A 25528-nucleotide genomic window follows, 5' to 3' on the forward strand; every position below is an offset into this window, starting at 1 on the left:
CATGCAGTCTCCCAAGTTATTTTGTTAGAATTCACTTATTAAATGTTCGTGAAATGGGAAGAGATTACTGGGATTGCAGAACACCTTCGGAAAATACGGTCCCGAATGAGGATACCTTATTACATAAACAGGGTTACATATAGGCGCACACAAACAGTTCCTAAGCGATGTGGTTTTTGTGAGGCAGCTCGATAAATATGGACGCGTATTTTCTATTTTTTAAAAAAATAAAAGGGTGATTTATGTGAACGAGACACTATACGACCCTTAGGTTTACACGTAGTTTGGCATTCTTCCGCCCCTGGCGCCTACGCAATGCAAAACGGAGAGGAAAATTTAAAAAGCGAGAGGCTGCTGACGATTTTTAAACATCAATGCGCGCCTTTTCAAATTGTCGAATGAGCTTGAGGTTTTGTAATTCCAACCAATCAACAAGTCGAATGTATCCAATGGCGAGAGGTGTTCGTCTACTAGTAGCCAATCAGAGGGCAGAACTAGTGTATAAATGTTGCCTTCTGCGCTCAGCTTTTAGTTCTTTTCTGCATCTACGAAGATGGCTCGGACGAAGCAGACGGCTCGCAAGTCGACGGGCGGCAAGGCGCCTCGCAAGCAGCTGGCTACCAAAGCGGCTCGCAAGAGCGCGCCGGCCACGGGCGGCGTGAAGAAGCCTCACCGCTACCGGCCGGGCACCGTGGCGCTGCGCGAGATCCGCCGCTACCAGAAGTCGACGGAGCTGCTGATCCGCAAGCTGCCTTTCCAGCGCCTGGTGCGCGAGATCGCGCAGGACTTCAAGACGGACCTGCGCTTCCAGAGCTCGGCCGTGATGGCGCTGCAGGAGGCGAGCGAGGCGTACCTGGTGGGGCTCTTCGAGGACACCAACCTGTGCGCCATCCACGCCAAGAGGGTGACCATCATGCCCAAGGACATCCAGCTGGCGCGGCGCATCCGCGGAGAGAGGGCTTAGGCGCCCCTCGCGCTCGCCCCGCCTCACCAACAACCCAAAGGCTCTTTTCAGAGCCACTGCACCGCATCCCGAGAAGGGCTTGAGATTCGCTTCCTTTCTCTACCCCAGTTTGTTAGTTAGTACAAAGTGCTTCTGCGATGGGAGAGGGGAGCACATTTAACTCGGAAGGAGCTGCGGCGCCTTCGCTGGTTAATTTGGTACGTTTAGACAGGCGTGGAAATAGTGAGTTTACTCCGCATTGTTCATATCACGTAGACAAACATCACTGAGTTATTTATATTGAAAAGTTTCCTTTAAATCGGGTATTGCACTGTGTCTTCGTACAAGGAACTGATCCCCGTTTCTCTTTTCCCCGCCTCTACAACTCGCTGTATGGGTCGTTTTTAAGTGTTGGGTTTCGTCCCAAGCCTTCCATAGGTCTGGGAAAGTCTTGGTGGTTGTTTCCTGTTTGATTGGCGGGAAGCTTGAGACGTAAGCTTCAAACCAGAAAAGCCCGCGCTCTGCCCTCTTCGGTTGCTCCAACCATCTTTTAGGAGGCGTGTAAGGCGGGAAGTTTGAGCGAGGCCCTTTCCGCTCCCGATTGCTTTCCTACTCCGTCCGAATCCGAGAGAATTTCCGCTTGATCTTTCATTTTACTGCTGGAGCTTCCCCCAGTTCTTCGAAATAAAAACAAAAACCACCTTCGTACGCTGCTTTCTGTATGCTTAATAATGCCTCATACAAAACTAAATGCTCTTCCTTTCTGAATAAATTAATGCTGATACGGAAAGCACCACAGGCACAGTCATATTGGCACGGGTGAGAGAAGATGTGAAGGCTGTGCTGAGTAGGAGCTGCAGCGAAAAGGAAGCCTGCTCCACGTTGGCTTCCCTGCTGGCCATCTGCCCTTAGCAGTAACCACTGTGCCCACTGAGCTTTTCTAGTTCTTATAAATTTTTGTACTTCTACAAGTGTTCAGGTTTACTTGAGCCCACTGGTGCTTTGTGTGTGTGTGCGCGCGCGTGTGCGCACGCGCACTGCTGTTTTAGCTACATAAAGACTTGCACTTGAATACTGTAATGAATTTGGTATTTATAAGCATGTATATGACATATACCGGTATTTCTGGAATTGCACTTGGCGGCTTGGTTAGCTCAAAGCTTGCTGTTGTCCTCAGTATGAATGAGTGTGTGGTTTCTTGTGGTTCTCACAGCAAAAAATAAAATACAAAATTCACTCAGTTCTCTTACATGGCACAAAAACCCACTTTTGGGTTTTGTTCAGATCTGTCTGTTCAGATCCAGAAGTACTCGTATGGCGTCTTTATAAATGAAAATACCGCTTTTCACCTTTGCAACCATGTTCTTTTTTATTTATTAAAAAACACACCATGCTTTATTTTCTATAAATATACCAAAGTGCTAGTTTTAGGGATATCTAGATGGATCCCAGGGTGGTGTGCAATAATAACAGCAAAAGACAATAAAAACATTTGGGAAGCTGCAATACGGGGGATATGTTGTGATTACCCTGTGATAAGGAACAGGCCATAGGCAGCTGCCAGCACCCACTATTTGATTCCCCCGCAGTGCTTCGGAAGTAGTGTTACTCCTAGGCATTCTGGGAAATAAAAATGGTCACGCCTGCTGTGGCTCTGCTGCCAGGGGATAACCACTGAGGGTCCCACCAGAGGGCATCTTGCCAGGGAGGGGCCCTCAGTTCTAAAGCGGGTTCTGATAAGTAAAGGGTGCATTCTACAACTGGGCTAGCCAATGTGGTGCCCTCCAGATATTGCTGAACTACAACTTCCACCATCCTTGGCCATTGGTCATGCTGGCTGGGGCGGCTGGGAGTTATAGTCCAACAACATCAGGAGGGCACCATGTTGCCTACAGTTGACACCTTGGAGGCATTTAGTAGCTTCAGGTTCCAGGCCTCTGCATGACACTGAAACTGCGATCCATAACTGAAATTAAGGCCTGTTTCAATGTCTTTCCATTTTTGTACCTTGTAACTCCAGTTTGTGTGTGCGTGCATGTGTGAACAGTGTTAACCAGGCCAGAAGTTTGATATATTTCCCTGCATTATCACACCCTTATAAGTAAATTTATAAGCTGGGTGAGTGGCCGAGGGTATCATTTGGTGGGATGTGTCAGAAAACATCAATGCAGCCTTGCAAAAGTCATGATGCAATATGCTTCTCTCCTCACCCCACAGTCACCAAGCTGTTAGTGCATCCTTGCTAGTATCAAGCTGTCAGGAATAATCTTAAATGCACTCTAGAACCTAGGTGGGCAGTCTGTGTCGCAGGTCAAATGATGGATGGCTTGCGTTTTGCTGGATACTTTGGAGAAGCACACACATTTTGTTATCAAAGCTAACAATTTGTAAACATTTGAAACACTCAGAGCGTCCCAATATCTTCAGCATTAAAAGGGAACTGATGCACAATTTAAGATTATGAGACATTAAGGAAGTGCCACCTGTATATTATACTTCACTCAGGAATCACCTGCTGCATCAGGCAAGTGGATGTTGGCACTTTATGCTTCGGAACATTGTGTGGAGCCAGAACAGAGATAACAGCCACCTGGGATTAGAAATGGAGGGCTAAGGAAAACTGCCAGTCACTTGCAAGCTGAAAAAAATTCTATTCATGCTTCCCGATCAGTTAACCTTTCCTAATGATCCATAAAAATAAAGAATTTTGTGATTAACATCTAGTGCTCATATGATGTAGCTCTGCTCTCCTTAGACAGTTAGTGCCCAATAAATTAAATAAATGTGGTGTTGCCTCCTTTGATCACAGAGCAAAGGGAACATCTTTTTATTTTTTTTGCAAAGGGAACATCTGAGCCCTGCTTTGGTCCTTCAGAATGCAACGGGGCAGCAATCTGAAATAAAGGAGCTGAAGTGGAGTGGGGTGGGGGGGGGGGAGGGAAGCTCTCCTCTCAATATTTATGGAGACCAACCAAGTTGAAAGCCCATCTACCATCTCTTCCCTTGCCTGACTAATGAAACATTCTTTGTTAAGCCATGCCTACACGATACGATTTGCTGCTGATCTTGATAACCACATGCCACAAGCAGAGCGCAGGAATGACCAAGATGTCCCTACACAACAGGTGCCTGCACCTGATTCTGTTTCACAGGCTGTCCTTTGCCAATGAGCTAAGCCACACACCTGTCTCTTCCTTGTCTCATTAGTGGAGCTGGCTGGAGGCTTCTGTCAGCCTTTAGGCAAGAGTATCTAGGGAGACTGAGATATTTGGGGGGGGGGAGGAATTTTGCACACCCAAATTCCTTCCTTTTTTTGCAGTGCTGTGGGGTGAACCTATAAAACCAGGCCAGGCATCAGCTGGTGTTTGACCTGGACAAGCCCATAGAAGCAGCCATAGTCACCAACCTTTTAAAAAAAAATTAGCACAAATTGGCTGAATTTTTCCATCCCGTAGTCATGCTTTTGAAAATATGTCCCATGTTTGAAAAAGTAGTTTGTTTCTGCCCTTGATCTCCTTTCTGTGGTGCAATGATTTTTGAGAGCTCTAGTTACCCCAGACATTATAAAATACTGTAATGAATTAGGAACTTTCAGTAGGGGAAATTGCAAGCTTCCAGAGCTGAAGGATGGTGGTTTCTACAGCTTTTTGCTGTAGGGTCTCCTTCTGCACCACCAGCTTCTGCCCCTCCAGGCTATGCATAAAGCCTTCATAGATAATTCAAATTTTCCCAGTGCAGACTACATTGATAGCCTGGGATACAAATTGGAAATCCATGAATTTGCCACCTTAGGCAGAATGGGACAAGGGCTTACTCATGCAAATTGGAAATGACCTCTAAAAACCCCAACAGTATCATGGAGCACTCTGAGGTGCCCAGAGATAGTTGGCATGGCAGATGTCCATTTAGCTGCGCTGTCCTAGGCAACTGCCTAGTCTACCTGTATGTTAGGCCTTGAATCTTAAGTACACACTATACCTTTAAAGAACATTCAAATCACATTCTTTCCCTCAGAGAATTCTGGGCACTGTAGTTTAACCCTCAAAGAGTTACAATTCCCAGCAGCCCTTAACAAACTACAGAGTCCAGAATTCTTGAAAAGGGGAAAATGTGCTTCGAATGTGCTTTAAAGTTATTGTATGTACACAGCCTGAAACATTTAAGTGGAACAAACTAACAGGCAGAATTACCCAGATCCTACCTTTTCATGATTTCTGTATGGGAGTAAAAATTGCAGCTATTTTGAAATCTTTTGGTATAAACAGTATTAGGTTAAGTAAATTGACAACTTACATTTATGATATTGTCTGGTAGAATGCTATTTTATCATGACAACAAATGTAATTGAATTCAGTATGTCTAATAATAATAATAATAATAATAATAATAATAATAATAATAATATATTTATATGCTGCCCACCTGACTGGATTGCCCCAGCCACTCTAGGTGGCTCCCAACAAAAATTAGTAAAAACACAATACAACACAATACACTAGAAACTTCCCTGAACTACTTCTGAGTAGACATGGTTAGTTATGGTATCTAGTTTTCAGTTTTATGTGTACACCACAACTTTCTCCCATCCCACTCCCCATCATATTCCGACAGCATACGATGGATACCTGTTGTGTATGAAAGGTATGAATAATGTTTCATCTTTTGGAATTTGACTGCTATTTCAATGTTCTGGCTGGTCCTGTTAAGTCAGGCACACCACGGACCCATTATATCTTTATCTTGCCAGATAAAAAGCAGTGCCCAAGAACTGCCCTACTGCTCAAAGCTTTCCCAGCTATAAGACAGCCTGGCTTGTGTGGGTACATTGGATTTCGAAGTTTTGAGGAACAGCCTGAGCACAAGGAGCAAAGTGGTTTATCTGAAAGGAATGGAGAAGGTCTCGGATGCTGAAGCAAAGATGCTGAGAACTCTGTAGAGTGTTCCAAAAAGCGGATAAAATAACAAACATGTTACGCAACTCGGCATTTCTGGTGATTGCTGCTTTGCATTGGCTCATAACACACAAACGTAAGTACAGTTGTGATTAAGTACTTTGGTAGACAGATTGACCCTAAACTGTTTGGGACATGTGGACTTTACTGGATCCAGCAAGGTTACTTGTGTTTGTATATTTGGGGCTAAAAAGTACTGCCAGGACCCAAAGAAGACAAATTGTGTTCCATATGTACACAATTAGTACAGATTTTAATTGTAAGCCACTTTGAGAGCCCACTGTGGCTGGAAAGAAGGATAGACATATGATCAGTAATAAAATAAATTGTTCAGCCTCACTCATCATGAGGATCCTGTTGACTGTAATCCATGAAATATAAGTGATCAAATATATGTGATCAAAGACAAAATCACAGCCAGGGCCCAAGTGACAATGTAATGATATAAAAATGATGATTATTTAAACATGAACAGCTATACATGTAAACATATGTGAGTATGCTTCATGACTTCCGTGAGCATGCACACTTCTTCAGATACTTGAAGTATCTGAAGAAGTGTGAGTGCACACAAAAGCTTATACCCAGAACAAACTTAGTTAGTCTCTAAGGTGCTACTGGACAATTTATTTATTTATTTCGACTGTGTCAGACCAACACAGCTACCTACCTGAATTGGTAATTGCTGTTCTTTTTTCCAGGCAGTGCTGGCAATGTTGCCATTGCAGATGCTTCAATAATTCCAGTTGGAGGTAAATCCTGAGTGTGGCTTATTTCAACCTAAACCCTTCCTTATCCCACTTGCCTGAGATGGCATATGTAATAATAATAATATTTTTGCTGTTGCTGCTGTTTGTTGGAATCTGTTGCCTGCCCTTCGCCACAAGGTCCTGATGTGGGATATACATTCATTCAACAAAATGGCATTAAAGCATCTCTTTAAACCACAAAAGGCACAACGATTACTACAGGGCAAGAGGGTGGGGGACAGAACTATCTGATCTTGTCTGCTCCCCAGAGGCTGAATTAAGATGTGTCTTTTGGTGGCTACAAAATATAAGAGAAGGAATAGAGGGAAATGATTTACTCTCAAATTATAAAACCAGGAGTCTTGCATGACTATTTGCATGGGTGGCGGCTGCAGTCAAGTGCAGATGCCTGATTTTGGGAAATGCTAGGAGAACAGTGCTTCCTGATGTCTGCTGAAAGTAAACTGCTGTGTGTGGTTGTGCATGCAATAAGCCTCTTTTGGACTGCAGGCTACTACTGTGTAAACTCAACAATTCTGTGATTCTATGTCTGATGTACAGACTCCTCCTGAGTTCACTGTGCACCCAGATGGTTGTGTGAATAGACCTTCAGAGTCATTCATCAAAACCAAAATCAGATTCAAGTGTGTGAGAGAGGCAGCAAAATATCTCTTCACACAGTTGTATATGGTTAACATGTGAAACACCACTAGCACACTAGTATAAACTGATAGATTAGACAACTTGCATCAAAGATAAGTAAGTGGCTATTAGCATTGACAGCTAGATTTGTATCTACTATATTGAGAGATAATATATTCAGAGATAATAAATCCTTTAAGTTGGAATTGCATAAGACTCATGATCTCATGGGTTTGAGCCCCATGTTGGGTGAAATAATCCTGCATTGCAGGGGGTTGGACTAGATGACACCGGGGTCTCTTCCAGCTCTACAATTCTATGCTTCTAAGTACCACATTCTGGGGACAAGAGAGAGTGTGGATATTGCCATCTCACCCTTTTTTCTGCACTGCCACAGAGCATCCAGTTAGCCACTGTCAAAGACTGAATGGTGTTTTAAGTGAACCATTATCTGATCTGACTTCAGTTCGATATCCATGTGCTATCTGTGTTTCTGCTTTTGTTTTGGCAGTAAATAGATGTGCTTTTTTTCTTCACTTCCCCTCCAGATCCTAACATTGCAGTGGGAAAAATGTCGTCCCAGTCAAGCACGTATGAAGAAAAGGGGAAGTCAAATAAGGCCATAGATGGTTCACTGGCCAATAATTATGCTAATGGAGACTGCACCCTGACGAGGAAGGATTTTGAGCCCTGGTGGATGGTAGATTTGAATTCAGCATTTCAGGTATCTGCTGTGGTGATCACAAACAGAGGAGACTGTTGTGAGTCAAGGATAAAAGGAGCTGAGATTCTCATTGGAGATTCGCCACAGAAGGGAGGCACGATGAATCCCAGGTATTTCTCTGCTGTTAACAAATGAATGGTGATGGAAAACCAATAAAGATGACATGCAATATGATCTTACTTGGAAGTGAGTCCTGTAGTCCAGTGCAACCTACTTCCGATAAACTTTTCTTAGGATTGGAACCTTAGACCCAATCCTAAAAACATTTTTGTTGTGAGTAAGTCCCATAGATTTCAGTGGAGCTTACTATTTATTGTTGTTTTAACACAATTTATATACCACCTGATGTGCAACCACTTTATCAAAAAAACAAGACTTTCAAGCTGTTTGCAATGTTCCGAGAGTGAATCTGCTGTAGTTTTCGCTAGCAGGTTTGTTAATTATACATAACTGAAAAAATAGACAGATCTGGAAGTCAGTTAGTCGTGTTGGTTTCCAGAGGACTTGGGGGATTTGGAATCTGCAGTATAAGACCATGATTCCTCACTGATGATGTTGGCAGGGCTCAATCTGAAAAAAATGTACTACTAAAACATGAACATCCTAACCCTCTCAGTTAAATAAATGGAGAGGCTGCTGCTGGGTTTTAACATCTATTGCATCAGCCACTCTTGTAGTCGATCTGTATCTCCTGTCCCTGTACCTCCCTCCCTTTGGAGGGATGAGCCTGGAAGCCTGGACTATGTTGCCAACTGCCAGGACCCAAAGAAGACAAATTGTGTCCCATACATACACAATATCCCTAATTATATCATACCTTAGTAAAGATTTTAATTGTAAGCCACTTTGAGAGCCCACTGTGGCTGGAAAGCAGGATAGACATATGATTAGTAATAAAATAAATTGTTCAGCCTCACTCATCATGAGGACTGATCCTGTTGACTGTAATCCATGAAACTGGTAGTTTCCAAAAGATATTCTGGAGGATGTCGTCATTGCATGGAAGCTTCCTAAGGGGTTTTCGGTGAGAAGTCTAGTAATGGTGAACACATCATCTAGATGGTGCACAAACTAAGAGCTTGTGGACTCTCCTTCCTCGGAGGTTTTTAAGCAAAGGTGGATGGCCATCTGTCAGGGATGCTTTAGTTGATATTCCTGCATTGCAGGGGGTTGACTTGAGGTCCCTTCCAGCTATGATTCTAGGAATCCAAACATCCCCAAGCATCAGCTTTCTCATCGCTGCTAGTCTCTCCCTGCATAATGCGGCTATAGGCAAGTGTTGAATATGGTTTCCTGGTGTGTATGAATAATATGTGTATGAATGACATACAGAGTAAGATAGACCTGCTGTATTAACAGAGTAAGTATTCTAGAGCAAGGGCATCCAGCATGGTCCCCTCAGATACTACGGACTCCAACTCCCATTAGCCCTGGCAAGCATCATCGGCAATCAAGACTATAGAAGTTACAGTCCAACGACAGCTGGGAGGTACCACATTAGCTACCCCTGCTGCAGAACGTGCTGTAGAATTGTCTACACTTCTGCATAGTTGAGCTATGGCATCTCGATCACAATATGTAGTGATGACCACTGTCGCAGATGACTTTGAAAGGGGCTCCAATAAATTCACGGAGGATAAGGCCATCAATTGCTACTAGCAATGAAGGCTGTATATTGCAACCGGCATTTGAGACAATATGTTGGGGAGCATGGGGAGTACTGCTACACTCATGTTCTGCTTGTGTTGTGGCTTTCCATAGGCAACTGATTGGCCATTGTGAGAACAGGATGTTGGAGTAGATAGCCCTTTGATCTGATCCAGCAGGGCTCCTCTTAGGAAGTTTAACTGCAAAGAAATGATTGAGCAAAATGTTCTGTGTCTCTTGCTGATATCATTGATCCTTTTGGCCTAAATATTGGTGGGGTTCCCATATTTCCATGTGGCATATCTCCACTGTGCTCTGAGGTCATGCCGCTGAGTAATGCTCTAGTTGCTTTGCAGGTGCGCTACAATCAACAGCATGGGGCGTGGGGAAACCATGTCCTTCACCTGTGCAGGGATGCAGGGCCAGTATGTGACCATTACAATCCCGGGGAGATACGAGTTCCTCTCACTCTGTGAAGTGCAAGTTCTCGCACACCCATGGCTCCATGTGGGTGAGTAGATGGCCTCTGTTGTGAATTTGATGTGCACAGCAAAGGAACATGTTGCTCATGCGATGTGGGCGAACCAAATCACTGATTGTTAGAAAACCCCTATTATCACAACTCAGGTGAGAGAGGGCCTTCCTGCCTTTCCCAGAGCTGACCCATGAATAGATAATGTCAGTAGCTGCACAGGTGGGGCTGCGTTGCTCTTCCGTCTTCCCAACATTGTGCGTCACTACAACTTCTGGGGGGTGGGCAAGGCAGTGGGAGTTTGGCATGGTGTGAGAGGAGCAGTGGAACTAGTCCAATGCTCTAGCTGCTGCATGTATTTTGTACCCGCAGGGGTAAGAGGCAGGGGAAAGACAGTCGGGCGATATTTTAGTCTATGTTAGTCCTATTCACCATTGAAGTCAATAGACAGGACTAACTTAGGTTTCTTAATTTCAAAGGGTCTACTCTGACTAGGACTTTGTTGGACACAACCCCAGGAGAGCAACACAGCCCCACTGGCTGCTACTGGAGAACAGTATGTCTGTCGATGATGAGTAGAAGCTTCTCCTGCCTCCACATCTACTCTTCTGCTGGAACTTCACCTCTCCCTTTCTGTTCCTGATATCTGACAACCCACAGTTTTGTTACATACATTTGGGTTGTTGTTTTTTTGAAAAAAGCAAATAATTTATTAAATTCATACAACCCATACAAAATTTAAACATCAAGAATATTATAGAAGTTTACTATCATAGACAGATGATAGTTAGATAGATAGATAGATATAGATGATAGATAATAAAAAGCATATATACTTTCAGCTCCTGTCAGACATAATCTTCATTTTGCTGAAACCTGCTGTTATATTTCCCCTGACATAATATGTTTCAGAACTTCATAGAACTATGTAATCAATTCCCTGCCTTAAAATTTGCAACTCGCCTTTTATGTATTGTGTTGCCAGGTTCCGCCCACTAATGACACTAATAACGTCTCTGAACCTCTCTCTCTCAGCTGTTAATTTTGCAGCATTTAGCTGTTCTGATATCTTTCTTACTAAGTCTCTGTTATTATGTTTCTGATTAATTATCCAGGCTTTTGCATATAGTATTCTAGCTAGAGTTATAATATATATAACACTTGGTTTTGATCACATGCTCTTATATGGTCTTTTACATAATATTTTACATGAGGAGGTCCAATGAAACCTAGTAGCCCAATATTTCATGTAGGACTGTAATAACCATTTGCCAATAACCATTTGCCTTATTTCATTTCCACCAAAGATGAAAGTTTGGTTACATAACATTTGTGAGTAATGTGAATATTTTTCCCACCAGTGCCAGAAGCTCAGACATGTCATTTATTTTGCAGTTCATGATGGTGGACGGAGCCCTGTGAGAGACAGTGAAACTGATTTAGGTAAGTGCTCAGTTGTGTGTTGGACTATGACTCCCATCGGCTCCAACCAGCCTGACCAATGACCAAGGATGATGGGAGCTGTAGTTCAGAAGCATATGGAGCGCCACAAGTTCCCCACTGCTTTGCTGAACAGTGATTTCCTGTAGAAGTGCTAATGATGTTTCCCCTTCTAGGTCTGCAGGGCAGAGTTCTGAGTTTCCTTAATGAATCGAAGGAGAGTTATGTTGTCATATCTCCACTGCAGCCTCTGAATGTCATGGAATTCACGCTCTGCATGAGAGTCTCAGTAGAGGATCTGAGCGATCGCAAAGTCATTCTCTTCTCCTACCGCTCTCAAAAGGACGAACTGAGGATCTTGCGTGAGGCAAAGGGCTGCTTTGGCTTACACATGGGGGGTCAGAGTGTGATGTTTGTCCTCCCTGATCTCAGCACTTTGGGAAGTCATATGTGTGTCACCTGGGAAGCTGAGTTTGGCCTCACCGCCTTTTGGATGAATGGGAAAAGGAGTGTCCGAAAAGTGCACAACGTAGGGCATATTGTTCAGTCGGGGGGCACTGCAATGCTTGGATGGGATCAGAGTGCACAAAATCCATCCGAAAAGCAGGAACGGCGTTTTGTGGGGGAAATAACGGATCTCTACATGTGGGATTATGTACTGAAATCTCAAGACATTCAAGCTGTGTTCCAGGTCCACCAGTTTCCTAGAGGAAACATCTTTGACTGGAAAATGTTATCGTACAAGATTACGGGGAATGTGCTGGTATTACCTAAGGACTAACACCCAAGGAGGATATGGGCATTATTAAGATATGCAGGAGATCTTTTGTCTTCCTCCTTTGCAAAAGAATAGACGAAAAGGGAAGGAGGGAAAGCACCACCTGAGATGTGGAAGTGCAGCTGGTGTCATTATTCACATTGCCTGTAATTATTCACATTGTAGGATTGTTGACTGCCGTATGAAAATTCTTTCGTACTGAAAATTGTTGAAGTAAATCATAAATTTTAAATAAAACAGCCCTATGAATAATCAAATTTGAAAACAAGATTTATTTACTCATGGCAAGCTGTTGTGTATATAAGAAAGACATATCTATAACTGTACTAGGGGCTAGAAACTTATTTGCGAAAGAAAGCTGTGGATTCTTAAAACGTCTATAAAGACCTTGTGGCTTTAATAAGGGTGCTCCAGGAGATATTTGAGATTCAGCGAGCTTTGCTATTTTCATTTTTGTGACCATTATTAAAGTATGTGCACTGTTGCTGGCCTCAGTGTACTGGATAGTCTGAGTCACAAAAACCAGAAACATACAAATGGGAAGCAAAGCTGTTTCTAGCGCCAAGGATCAGACAATCTAAACTTGAAGTACTTAGGGATGCAACAAAGGGAGATGAAAGAGTGACAAAGAGCATTGCTGCTGTGCAGGCTACAGTCTCTAAGCCCACTGCAGGCTAAAGTTAAATAAAATTCCAAAAAATAAGCTCTGTGGAATAATTATATGAGCAAACATCATGTCATTCAGGACAAAATTGTGAAGAATGCTGATGAAATTAGAAATAGGATGAATAGTATCTTTGCACTCCAATAAATTCCATCTGGGAACTCACGGGAGATGGGTTATTGGTGTTTTTTTTTAAGAATATTTTTTTATTAACCGACCAATCACATCAAATCAAACCAAATTACATAAATTCCAAATTACACAGCCGAATTTTAAATTCTTGTTGGGGGTACCCATATTTCAAGTTCCGAAGGGGATCCAATCAATTTCTTGCTTCTTACTGCTGTTTTAATGTCCACAAATCTAACCTTATGATGTTCACAGTACTATCCAGTCCTTTCTTCTTGTTTTTCCACATCTCTTGTTGTTATTTTCATATATTTTTCCTTTCTCTTTGTGACCTCTGATAGTCGGAGATGGGTTATTGTTTATCCACTTCAGTTGAAAATGTTTTGAGTGGGGATTCAGGAATCCACATCCTTCTTCGTTCACCTGGGGCATGTGCAGGGAGGAAAAGACAGGGATAACCTAATCAAGGGGAAGGTTTTCAAATGTGTATCAAGTAACCACACACCCACTTTGTCTGTTTAATTTATATACATAGTCACCTATATAGAAAAACAACCTTTATATAGAAGACTAGCCCCTAACTGCTTTTTAGAAATATGGGGCTGGATAGCTCAGTTACTACAGTGGTACCTCAGGTTAAGTACTTAATTCGTTCCGGAGGTCTTCTTAACCTGAAACTGTTCTTAACCTGAAGCACCGCTTTAGCTAATAGGGCCTCCTGCTGCTTCTGCGCCGCCGGAGCGTGATTTCTGTTCTCATCCTGAAGCAAAGTTCTTAACCTGAGGTAATATTTCTGGGTTAGTGGAGGCTGTAACCTGAAGCATATGTAACCCGGGGTACCACTATACTTGCAAAGTGCTAGAACAGGCCGTACAATTTGCAGCAGAGAAATGACAGGAGAAAAGGAATACTTAGCCTTTCCTGCCCCCATAACTTTCCTCTTCTAGTTCCTTCCCTATTTGTTTTTACAGTCTGTGTATATTTGCCATAATAAGTAGATAAAACCAGCTTGGAAGGGAGGAAAGTACAGCATTTCCATCCTATACACTGTTCTATAAACAGTCCTGTTTATACTGCTTTGTGGATGAGAAGCAGCTTCCTAGTCCCTTAATGGCAGGTATTAATGTAGTTCCAAGATGGCGGCTTCTGATTTATTAAGATCTCCACCATTGTTTTCCTACCACGAGGTCTTCCAAGTTCTTTTTGCAGAAAGCCTTGTTCCTTCCTTTATTTGTAAACTACAGCTTCTTCTTCACTGTTACAAGTTGTGCTCAACGAAACATGCAAAAGCCACATCCTTGGCACATGGCTACACAAAGAACCCTTCAGGCCTTTCCTGTTTTCAGGTGGGTTTCAATCACATACAGGTGAATTCAGGTTTTGTAATTAACACTGACTTGGAACCCTTGAACAAAAAATAACCCTGCTCCTCGTCCCTGGCACATCAGAATTTTTGCAATAAGGAAAATAAGGGGAAATGCACTGGGAATTGTAGTCCAAAACATCTAGAACACTGGTTCCCAATTAGGGGGTCCGTGGCCCCATCCCTCGCGGCCCCCCAACTAATTTTTTGTCATTTTTGCATGGTAATATAACAAATTTTATGGTCTGTTTTAGCGCTGTGCAATTTTCCAATATACTTACAAAAGCACTTTTGAAATCACACCACGATCAGGGGCATAGGAAAGGGGGGCAGGGGGCCACCCCAGGTGCCATCATAGAGGGGGGTGACAAATTATCAAGGAACAATTACTGCCCTACTAGGGAGGTTCATTAAAAAAAAAAACTTTTTTAAAAAAATGCCTGCTCCAAAGGTCTTATCTTACTACACTAGGGATGATATAGCTACATAAGAAATTTCATGCATATCAGTTAATATCTTGTCCCTCCTCCACCAAAATAGCTGTTTATTTGATCGTTTTCCTAAGTCGTGAAGGCTGAAATTTCAACAAAGCACACAGCTTTGCTAGACTCTTTTCCGGCACCTGCTAAAAGCATTCTCCTTTAGGCAAGCATGCCTAGATGCTTAGCAAGTTGAAGTAATTTTAATCTTAATATTTTAGCTTTTGTATGTTTTAAAGTAGGATTGTTAATTTTTCTTGATTTTACTGCTGTGGTGTTTTTTTGTTTTGGTAAACCACTTTACAGTTTTTTTAAAATAATTTTTATTAAATAAATAGGCAATAAACATAAATAAAATAACACAAGCCAAAAGACAATCCACCGTATCTGCCCACAGTCGTCTACTTGTTATCAGAGGCTCAGAATCCACATTCCTTTGTAAGAAAATATGAAATAACGTAAAACCATTTTTGCAGGCAAAAATAAAAAAAATAACAAAAAATCAATGTGTGGGTGGGTGACAATAAATTTTCTGCACTGGGTACCACCTGACCTTCCTACGTCTCTGACCACGATAACGATTTTGAGCCAGCAAGACGCAGCAATACAGTGGTACCTCTGGATGCAAGCGCAAACTCCCCCAATGCTGCTGCGTGTGGGAAACTATCTAGGGAGTGTTTCCTGCCGGCAGCTGCATGGGGGGAGAAGCTCAACAACTTTGGGCCATCTCCCTTCATTTTCCTAAAATTGAGTCCCTAAAAATAGGGGGGTATCTTATAGACAGAAAAGTACGGTAGTTACCATGTGGGGTGTGATGAGATAAAATCAAATGTGGGTCCATAGTAGTAGTAGTAGTAGTAGTAGTAGTAGTAGTAGTAGTAATAATACAGTAATAATAATAATAATAATAATAATAATAATAATAATAATAATAATAATAAATGTATACCCCGCCTATCTGGCTGGGTTTCCCCAGCCACTCTTCCAACAAAATATTAAAATACAATAGTCTGTTAAACATTAAATGCTTCCCTAAACAGGGCTGCGTTCAGATGTCTTCTAAAAGTCTGGTAGTTGTTTTTCTCTTTGACATCTGGTGGGAGGGCATTCCACAGGGTGGGTGCCACTACCGAGAAGGCCCTCTGCCTGGTTCCCTGTAACTTGGCTTCTTGCAGCGAGGGAACCGCCAGAAGGCCCTTGGCGCTGGACATCAGTTTCCAGGCAGAACGATTGGGGTGGAGACACTCCTTCAGATATATTGGACTGAGGCTGTTTAGGGCTTTAAAGGTCAGCACCAACACTTTGAACTTTGCTCGGAAATGTACTGGGAGCCAATGTAGGTCTTTCAAGATGGTGTTATGTGGTCTTGGCGGCCGCTCCCAGTCACCAGTCTAGCTGCCGCATTCTGGATTAGTTTTAGTTTCCGGGTCACCTTCAAAGGTAGCCCCACATAGAGTGCATTGCAGAAGTCCAAGCGAGAGATCACTAGAGCATGCACCACTCTGGCGAGATAGTGTGTACCTTTTTGAGGAGGAAAGATTGTGTCTTTAGAATATTGTCTATAATAATGTCCCTTACTACCGGTACTTCAGTTTAATCTGGTGAATTTAATGCATACCTTTCCAGATATGATTGCACTTGGGAAATGCATGATAGAAAAGCAGAATATAACTCACTTCTGGGAAACAAACAAACAAACAAACAAACAACAACTGAACAACATTGGTGTAAAGATGATTAATTCCAAATGTATGACGACCAATGTCTGAGTTAAATGGGTGCATTGTGCAAAGTTAATTGCTGGTTCTTTGGAAGGAGGCTTAGGTAAATATGATATTAAAAGCAGGAAAAAGGCCAATGATAAATAATCATACAATTGGTTGAAAATCCTGGCATCAAGAACAGTATATCTCTGTGGATATAACATGGCTGATGCAACTCCGTATTTACAGGCTTATGGCACAGGGAGAACAATGTAGTGGAAAAGTTTCAGACAGATCCCTAGCTATTTGAGTTCCCAAATATTTGGTGTCTGTCTTGAAATTTTCATGTGATTTCACCTTGCTGATCAATGTGGTGTGACGCAATATCTGTATTTATATGACTGGGAGAGTCAGAGAACTGTTTCCAATTTACCTGTTTGTTTTTAAATTTAAGCACATAGTCCATGCATGTTTGCTGAACTTTTCCTTCATTTCAGTTTCCTTCCTCCACTCATCATTTTGTTATTGACAAGGATAAATATTTGTTCTCTGAGAAAATCAAATCAGTATCTTGTGTCCTTAGTTTGGAAGAATCCTAATTGGAGGATATCAGTATCCAGAAAGGTATATTAACCTCTTCAAAATTCTCCAGATGCATTGAAGAGGAGAGTGTTTCCCCAACGATTTCTCTTCTGAATTTTCTTTACAAAGCCATTGAGGAGGACACCATGCTTTTAAGAAGAACCTCCATATCTGTGGCATTTTATCTCTGCCTGCTGCTTATGACTCCTCTGCCAACGCTAACTTTCCAAGAAGGTATGTTTCTGAGCTTGGGCATCAATTTCCCCCTTTTCTTCTCTCCTTTTCAGTGATTCCACCAACAGCAAGATTCCATCTATTTATTTATTGCATTTACACCCACCTGTTTCTCCAAGGAGCTCAACGTGGCATACATGGTTCTCCTCATTTAATCCTGTGAGGTAGGTAAGGCTGAGACGCAGTGTCTGGCCCAAGGTCACCCAGTCAGCTTCATGCTGAGTCTGCCAGGTCCTACTTTGATACTCTAACCACTGTACCAAATTGGCTCTCTTTCAGAGGCTCATCACTCCACAGGTACGTACCATTTCACAGCACTCTCGGCATCTCTCCAAATTTGAACTACCGCAGAGTCTTCTGCTCTCCCCTGACTAGCTGGAGTGTATTTGACTTCCAAAAGCAGTTGGGGTTGGAGGGAAGGAAGGGAGCCTTCCAGGGCATCACAGGAAACCTCAGCCATGAGCTCTTGATGGGGGCAAAGGACCAACCAGACATTCCTGTCTAAATGGCCACTGGGAAGGTGTCCCAAGGGGAAAGGATAGATGGGATCTTCCCTTCTGAAGTGTGAAACAGAGCTCTAACATCAGAGTGGTAGATCTGATGCCAAAACCTCCCTTACTCTCTCTGCCACTGGCTCTTTCAAAGTGCTGGCCTTACTGGCACTGGCTCTAAGGCTTCAGAAGGGCTGGGAAGGGGGCATTCTGGTAAGCAATGTGGATCTGAAAAATCCTAAGCCATCCTGGTCCCCTAACACACCATTAAAATGGGAAAATAATGAGTCATGTTCCTGAGTGTGACTAAATCTCCCTCTCTCCTTTGGAAAACATTTTTTTTATGGTAATGCGATAAAAGGAGAGAGGAGTGCATGTGTGTTCAAGCCTATTCCCACAGTAAGAGAATAAAATAATAACCTGCGCTACAGCTCTAGGAGGCTCTCTTAGCCAGTCAATCAGATTTTTATTGTTTGTGGTCAATGGACACTGCAATATTATCTAATAACTCTGCCGCTCCTTGCAGGATTCACTTGCCCAGAGAACTGGTTGAAGCATGAAGGAAACTGTTATGGCTACTTCGAGGAACCTCTGACCTTTGCACAGGCTTGGGTAAGAGATGGTTTATCATTGTATTAGCTGTGCATATGAGGAGTCAACATCCCTTTCCTCTCTGTGAAAATAGAGACTGGACAGGAAGGTTCTGGAAGGATGGAGTTGGGCCTGGCTATACTGAGGCCGGTGGCCATTGATGGAGCTCGTGGTTTGGCGCACTCCCTGCGTGACAGAAATCACTTTGTGGCACAGCGTGACTGGCTCCACACAATGTGGGAAGGCTGGTGTTGGCCCCCAAATCCCACAAGACCTCACTTGCTCACATTGCATGGTCTTGCATGAGTTCTGGGAGTGGGTGGAAAGGAGACTTCCTTAAAGAAGGTTGCTGTGCCTCAGGTCAGTCTTTTCCTCAATGAGTTTCAGATAAGAAGGCACAACAATCTGTGGGGAGAGTGCAGAACTTCAGAGGTTGGTATCAGGGTTGTGGGGTGTCAGGAGTGAACCTACTCTGCACTGGATTATCGGTTTATTTACTCAAAGCAAAAGGGTAGTATTGCCAAAGAGTAGATTCCTAATGCACAATATTAATCCAGTAATTTTAAGGCAGAATAAATAGTAATGAATATAATAAAGAACAATTATCATTATTATTTATTACATTTGTTAGTTGCTTTATCTTGCCCAGGGCAACCCAAAGTGACTTACAACCAACCAACAAACCAGCCAGATCAAAAAACACCACATCTAATGGTGTTAGATCTAATAGATCTAATGTATCTATTAGAACCAAGAGGAAAAAGAAATACATGAAAAATATCCCACCCAATTCTAAAAGGCTACAAAGAGTTGAAGGCCAAAGGACTGGTTATAGAGGAAAGTTTTTGCCAGGCACAAAATCATGACTTTTCAGCTTTGGTAGCATTTATCTGTTTCTCTTTCATTCTTCTGCATTATTGTCTTAATGTAAAAAAAGATGAAAAATGGAACAAGGGCAAAACTGGTATTAAATTATGAGCACTTGGTACTAGTGTTTGCATAGGGCTGGAAGGCTTATCCTGCAAAGGTTAAACTGCAACCAGGGACAACTTAATTGATAAAAAGAAAGAAAGAAAAAAGAAGCTAAACCTGACTCTGTTGATAGCTGAGCTCTAGCTGTTGCGGCAAGCAAACCTTTGTTCAGTTTTGGTAGAGGATGATTTGATTAAAAAAGAAAGTCAAAGCTAGCAGCTGGGGGCTGTGTCTAGAAGCTGGTGCAACCCATAGAGTGAATGGCATTCTTTGTGTCCTTGTGTAGGAGAAATGCCAAAAGGAACATCACGCCGACCTAGTCTCCTTCCATAGCAAGGGAGAAGTCTGTGCAATTGCGAAATTTGTTGCCGGCTTCAGTGACAACAAAGATGTTTGGATAGGTCTCCACGATCCTCAAAAGGTGAGTGCAGCAAGCTCCCTGGTGCTTAACGTCTCGGGATGTTTCCAACACTCTTCTCTTCTGAATTTCTCTCTGGATTTTGGAAATCAAAAACAAGATTAAGTAATTCAAAAGTGGAACTGATGCACTGGAGATCTCCATGATGGCAAATGTCAACTGTAGCCACACACAATCTGTCAGGAAATGCCACTCTCTGACCTAGAAAGCCTTCTCCAATAATTCATTATCTGTAAGAACTTTCTCTCTCAGCGTTGGGGAGAAACACATAATATATTGGACTAGCTGTAATGTGGAAGTGAGAGTCAAACTGGGTGCAGGATGGCCCGGGTTCTAATGTTGAGCCAGCCAGTCGCCATCTAACCCAGGGAAGGGGAATCTGTGGCCTTCTGGGTGTTGCTGGGCTTCAACACCCATTGTTGGGAGCGAGCCAACAATAAATCACACAGACTAAGTGAACTTAACCTGAGGTAATATTTCTGGGTTAGTGGAGTCTGTAACCTGAAGCGTATGTCACCTGAAGCGCATGTAACCTGAGGTACCACTGTATATGCCATAAATTTATTATCATAGGTCAGCAGGGAGGAGAATTTGGTTTGATCTACATTTTTAAGTGAACTGATTAAATTCACACCTCTTGGGCCAATATATAAATTATCCTTTAAACACTGGTGCCTGCAGGCAACCCCTATGGAAAATGAAGAGCACAGGCCTTCAAAACAGATCTGTCCTTTACAGCAGAGTGGGGCAGGGCAGGGGGAACGTTTCTGGCTGGAGGGGGTCAGATCTTTATCTTCCCCATTCCTCTCAGGACAAAGATGGCAGGTGGGCAACCTGCCAATCCCCTCACCTCGTAGTGATGTCAGGTGATGCTTCCCCTGGGAACCCCAGTGAGCAGGGCTTCAAAGCAAACTGTGGGGCTTTCAAACAGACCTTTGTAAACAGCACACAGGGATGTTTACAAAGGGCCGTTGAATCCTGCACCTGTGCTTCTCCATCAAACCTTCACAGAAATTTGAAGGAGAAATGCAGAAATTTGAAGGTGGTGGTTTTTGAAAGCCTTGAGCATGGTGCAGTCCCACTGCCCATCAGCTGATAGGATGGGAATGCAATGTCCTGCATCAAAACTACCCAGAATCTGAAGAAAAAGACCAAGTTGCTTATTGGCTCCCAACCAAGGCATATCACATTGCGGACCTCCTACTTAGCCGTAAACTCAATGAAGTCATACCACAGGTGTGGGAAATCTTTGACCCTCCAAATGCTGCTGAACTACAACTCCTAAGCTTCTGAAAGCATGGCTAATAGCCAGAGATGGTGGGAATGTAGTCCAAAAACATATTTTTTTTGGGGGGGGGTACAGATTCCCAACCACAATTTTATTCCCAGGCAGACTGGTCTAGGACTGCAACCTTGGTAAGTTTCTGCGCCATTCCACGAGCATTCTCCAAAGTATTCCACATGGTTGATTCCCTTACTAACTGCATTTCTTGCCTTCCACCTGCAGGATAACGTATGGTGTTGGACTGATTCCACCAAGTTTAACTTATATGCTTGGCTGGATGACACAGAGAGAAAGAATGAACATTGTGCGCTATTGCTCCACGGCACAAGTAAGTGTGCAGGTGCTTTGGCAGATGGGGACACAGGGATTCAGGAAGGAGAAGAGCAAAATACGGCTGCTTTTGTGTACCTTCCAGCTCTAACACTTTGAGAGCTGAGATTTATGGGTGTTTCCTCTAAACAGCTGCAAAGCACTGCTTGGGTCAGAGGCGGGAAGGATGCAGTTTGTAGCAAAAAAAGTGGCTGGCACTCCTCTTCTGTTGCAGCCTCTTCCCTCTGCCACATCCACCCCAGCCAGGGTTCCAGGCATGTCCTTGCTAGGTTGTTAAAGCAAGAGCAAAGGGGGAAGAGGATTCCAGAGAAAATGCTTTCGGCAAGTGAGGTAGCTGTTCACCACCTGCTGTTCTGTACAGCAATTGTACTGTGAAATTGCTTGGAGATGCTTATTGGCCACAACTTTATTAAATTTCAAATGTGGGTAGACCTTGGCTCAGGCATTGGGTGTTCTCCCTCCCCAGTCCCCAGCCGGGGACCTAGGGAGCTTCAAGTTTATCCAGTGTGTTTGTGGGGGATGGGCCGGCTCTGGAGAACATATGTTCAAGCAGAGATAGCCGCCCCTGTTACGCTGCTGCCGCAGGGGAGAGCAATGATGACCTTTCGGCATATGGTCAAAGCCTCACTTCAGAACCCCTGGTATCGCCGCTGCAAAGTGGAAGATGGACTAAAGGATTCCATCCAAGGCCTGATACCGCCAAAGTTGTGACGTTTTGCTACGGGAAAGGCGAAACCTGCCAATGCAGGGAAATTCCTTTCCGGCCCTTTAACAGTGACCTTATCGTAGAAGCACCCACGTACCTGTGAAGAAAAGTTAACCTGCAAAACCTATGAAGAAAAGTTAACCTGCAAAAGAAGACATTAACTGAGGGTGGGTAGGGTGGGAGAAGCTCTGGAGCCAAGTGAGGATTCCCAGGTAAGATCCTCCCTCTATTGTGTGGGCAGGTAATCCCTCCCCTACCTGGCCTGGTCTCCTTGGCAACGCTTCCCCCAGGTGGGATTGGACAATTGACTGAGGTAGGCGGGGACCTCCAGGTATCCCACCTGAGGGAAGGCAAAGCCAAGCCTATGCTGATGGGGCCGCTCCAGACCTAGGGCTGCGTGTGTCCACGCAAAGGGCGCCCCCCGTTTTAAGCGGGGAGCGGTCATTGCCATTTGGTGTGCTTCAGCTTTAAAGAGCGGGTTTTTGTGGGGAATGCTCCAGGGCAGGGAAAAGAGTGCTTGGACACAGAGTTGTGCCTGAAAGCACAGCTCAAAAGGTAAGTGCACATAAGCCCATTGTCTGTGGTTTCTTATTCTTGCTGCAGCCTGCAGTTTAGCCAGTTTGGCAGGTTTCTGTGGTGCTTCAGGCAATACTTACGACTTTTCCAGACAGCCTTTTTAGACAGTACATTCATGGTTATTTCTGCTTGTGATGGCACAGGGCAGCCCAACGAAAACTTGCTTTCAGTACTCTTTGTGCCTGAAATGTTTTGGGGCAGATATCCTGCTTGGTTTCCAATCAGTGCATGTCCTGTAGCTTTGTATACTTCAAATGTCCCGGGTTATTGCTGTCTTGCCTTTGTTGCCTTGTGGTGCAAGAGTGGCCCCTCCCAATGGCGCAACAACACCAGGGGAGCATTGCAGAACAACTAATAAAGCAAAATGACGCATGGACGGTCCACTATAAATGCACTCCTCATGCATCAGTGATATGTTGCAGAACACACCCACACAAAACCCCCATTCTGGAGGAGCCCTCAGTGAAGATGAAAAAAAGGGGCTGAGTCAGCCACTCATGCTTAGCATTTGAGATCTCAGGAGCTGAATCGGTGAACTTCCTCTAGGTCAAACATTGTGTTTCTGGTGATGGATACAGAAATTCTGCCCATGGTTTTGATCCGTGAGAGCTGTTCCAGATATATGCATTTTCCATATAGGAAAAAAGACCTGCATAGTAATGTTCTATTGCTTCAGATGGGCACTGAAGACAGTTTCCCCCTTGGCAAGCTTTGAGGCGGATTGCTCCCAAGTGAATTTCATACCGTTATCTCTCTTGACTTTATTTTATTAGACAGAAAACCCCTATATGTTTTTGTTCGCCGCGTGTGTTGTTTCTTGTGCATTGTAGGTGAACTTGGATAATTCATACAGAGGTAGAATATACAGTATATATTATTTCAAAAGAAAATAAATAATTGAGGCTGTGGTCATCCCACATGAATGTGTGAACTAGCCTTAAAAGGCCGTGGAGTGAACAACACTTTTCTAATAAGACAGAAGACAGTTAATATTTTAATTATTAGTTTTAATAACCTATATTGCCTGTTTAATATTGTTTTGCAGTATGTTGTCCAGAGAATGTTTGTGGACGGGTAGCTATAAACATGTAATGCATAAAATAAACAACCCTGGGAGGTTGCATCCCAAGGAGAGCACAGATCCTGCAACCCACAAATCACCCTGGTATCTCAGCTGCCTTAATTTTCTTTCTGCATAGATTATATTGCATGGGACAGCAGAAATTGTGAAACCAAGAACCCCTACCTTTGTAGAAAGACACCACAAATTATCGTTCGTGAATGCTAACAAGGAGGAACCCTGGCGGGCTGTCTAGAAGAATCTGCACCCAGAGGGATGTCAACTCCTTCCATGACTGCTAAACTCACCTGCTACTCATCTATAGGCTGAAATCCCAAATAAACAGTAGAACTTGCAACTCTATGTGGCTGGGTGTGTCATCTGTTACAAGATGGGGAAATGGATTCCTTTATTTTTCTTACCTATTTTATTTATTTAAACAGTCATAACCTTTACTTTTACAAAGTGGTGGTGTACCCAGCAGAAATAATTTAGACAGCAAACAATCTTGGGGGTTGAACCCAAGACCTTCCCTTCTGCGTGCTGTGGCCCTTCCTGTTGAAGATACTCACCTGTCCCACCTGTCTCCTGTCATGGAACCCTGTGATTCTCAGGTAGTCACATGTCCAGGCAGTTACCAAATCTAGACCTGTTTAGCTACTTCAAAGTAATTGTCTCCTGTGCCTTCACACCATAATAAAAGGCTAATAATAGCACAGTACATAGTAATGCATTTATTAATTTACTGCATTTATACCTCACCTTTTTCTTCAAGGAGCTCAAGGTGGTGTACCTGGTTCTCCCTGCTCATTTATGCTCCACAACAACCCTGTGAGACTCAGAGGCAGTGCCTGGCCAAAGGTCACCCAGTAAACTTCATGCCAGAGCTCTAGTCTCTCAGGTCTTAGCCTGACACAAACTACTACCCCATGTGGTACTGTGTTCTGTCAGTACCTTTGGGGGCAAAGAGCAGCAGGTGGAAGGAAAACCTGCCAAGAAAGTGACATGTTTCCATGGGGCCTTTATCTTTGTCCCACAGAGATCAAGAAAAACCTGTCTTTGAGTGGTGCTAGCAGATGAGTTGTAAGAAACCCACAAGGCATATGCTGCCAACATTGTACAGTAAACAGAAAAGTCCATGAAGAGAAAAACAGCACATTGTGCTTGCCTATCAGGTAGAGAGGGACACATATGTCAATTTCAGTTTCTCTCATTTTCTCATTTATTCCAGTCTATTTCCCCAGTCCAGTTTAGTCCCTCACATCAGTTTCTGTGGTTTTTTAAAAAGTACTCAAGACAATTGATCAACATTTTCCTTCAAATTTAACCTACTGTGCATATTTTTGTGTGCGCTTTGCCCATACACAATGCCTGGTTGCTTCAATAAAACCTTCCCAGGTGGAGGGAGTTTGGAAGAACCCCTCTGGATTTCTGTATAAATATACCATAACAGAGATATAATGCATGAAAGCACAGCATGGCCCATGGGATTTGTTTATGGGTAGAATATATATGAGAGAAAACCAGCCATGTTATTCTGTGGTGGCAAAAACACATGTAGAATGAGCAAAATGGTGATTCTACCCAACAGGTGAGGC

The 25528-nt window shown here is 43.3% G+C and overlaps 2 protein-coding genes across 5 annotated transcripts; both read left to right on the plus strand.

Annotated features, from left to right (window-relative positions):
- Positions 1-17: 17 nt before the first annotated feature.
- LOC309379119 (histone H3.2) lies at positions 18-1648 on the plus strand. The gene has a single exon (XM_081927961.1). It carries the CDS (start codon positions 554-556, stop codon positions 962-964), a length of 411 nt encoding a protein of 136 aa, XP_081784087.1. The 5' UTR covers positions 18-553; the 3' UTR covers positions 965-1648.
- Positions 1097-24293, plus strand: LOC309379118 (pentraxin fusion protein-like). 4 transcript variants are annotated; one of them, XM_081927958.1, is made up of 9 exons: positions 5760-5971; positions 6597-6647; positions 7835-8120; positions 10014-10168; positions 17397-17501; positions 18519-18604; positions 19842-19976; positions 21481-21586; positions 24070-24293. In XM_081927958.1, exons 1-9 carry the CDS (start codon positions 5911-5913, stop codon positions 24156-24158), a joined length of 1074 nt encoding a protein of 357 aa, XP_081784084.1. In that variant the 5' UTR covers positions 5760-5910; the 3' UTR covers positions 24159-24293. The 4 variants fall into 4 exon arrangements, with proteins under 4 accessions (XP_081784083.1, XP_081784084.1, XP_081784086.1 ...); XM_081927960.1 differs by lacking the exon at positions 17397-17501; XM_081927957.1 differs by lacking the exons at positions 17397-17501; positions 18519-18604; positions 19842-19976; positions 21481-21586; positions 24070-24293 and adding exons at positions 1097-1186; positions 11525-11572; positions 11746-12604 and having other exon boundaries at positions 5691-5971.
- The last annotated feature ends 1235 nt before the right edge of the window (positions 24294-25528 follow it).

Source organism: Podarcis melisellensis, assembly GCF_964234715.1.
Source record: "Podarcis melisellensis genome assembly, chromosome: 10".
NCBI lineage: Eukaryota > Metazoa > Chordata > Lepidosauria > Squamata > Lacertidae > Podarcis > Podarcis melisellensis.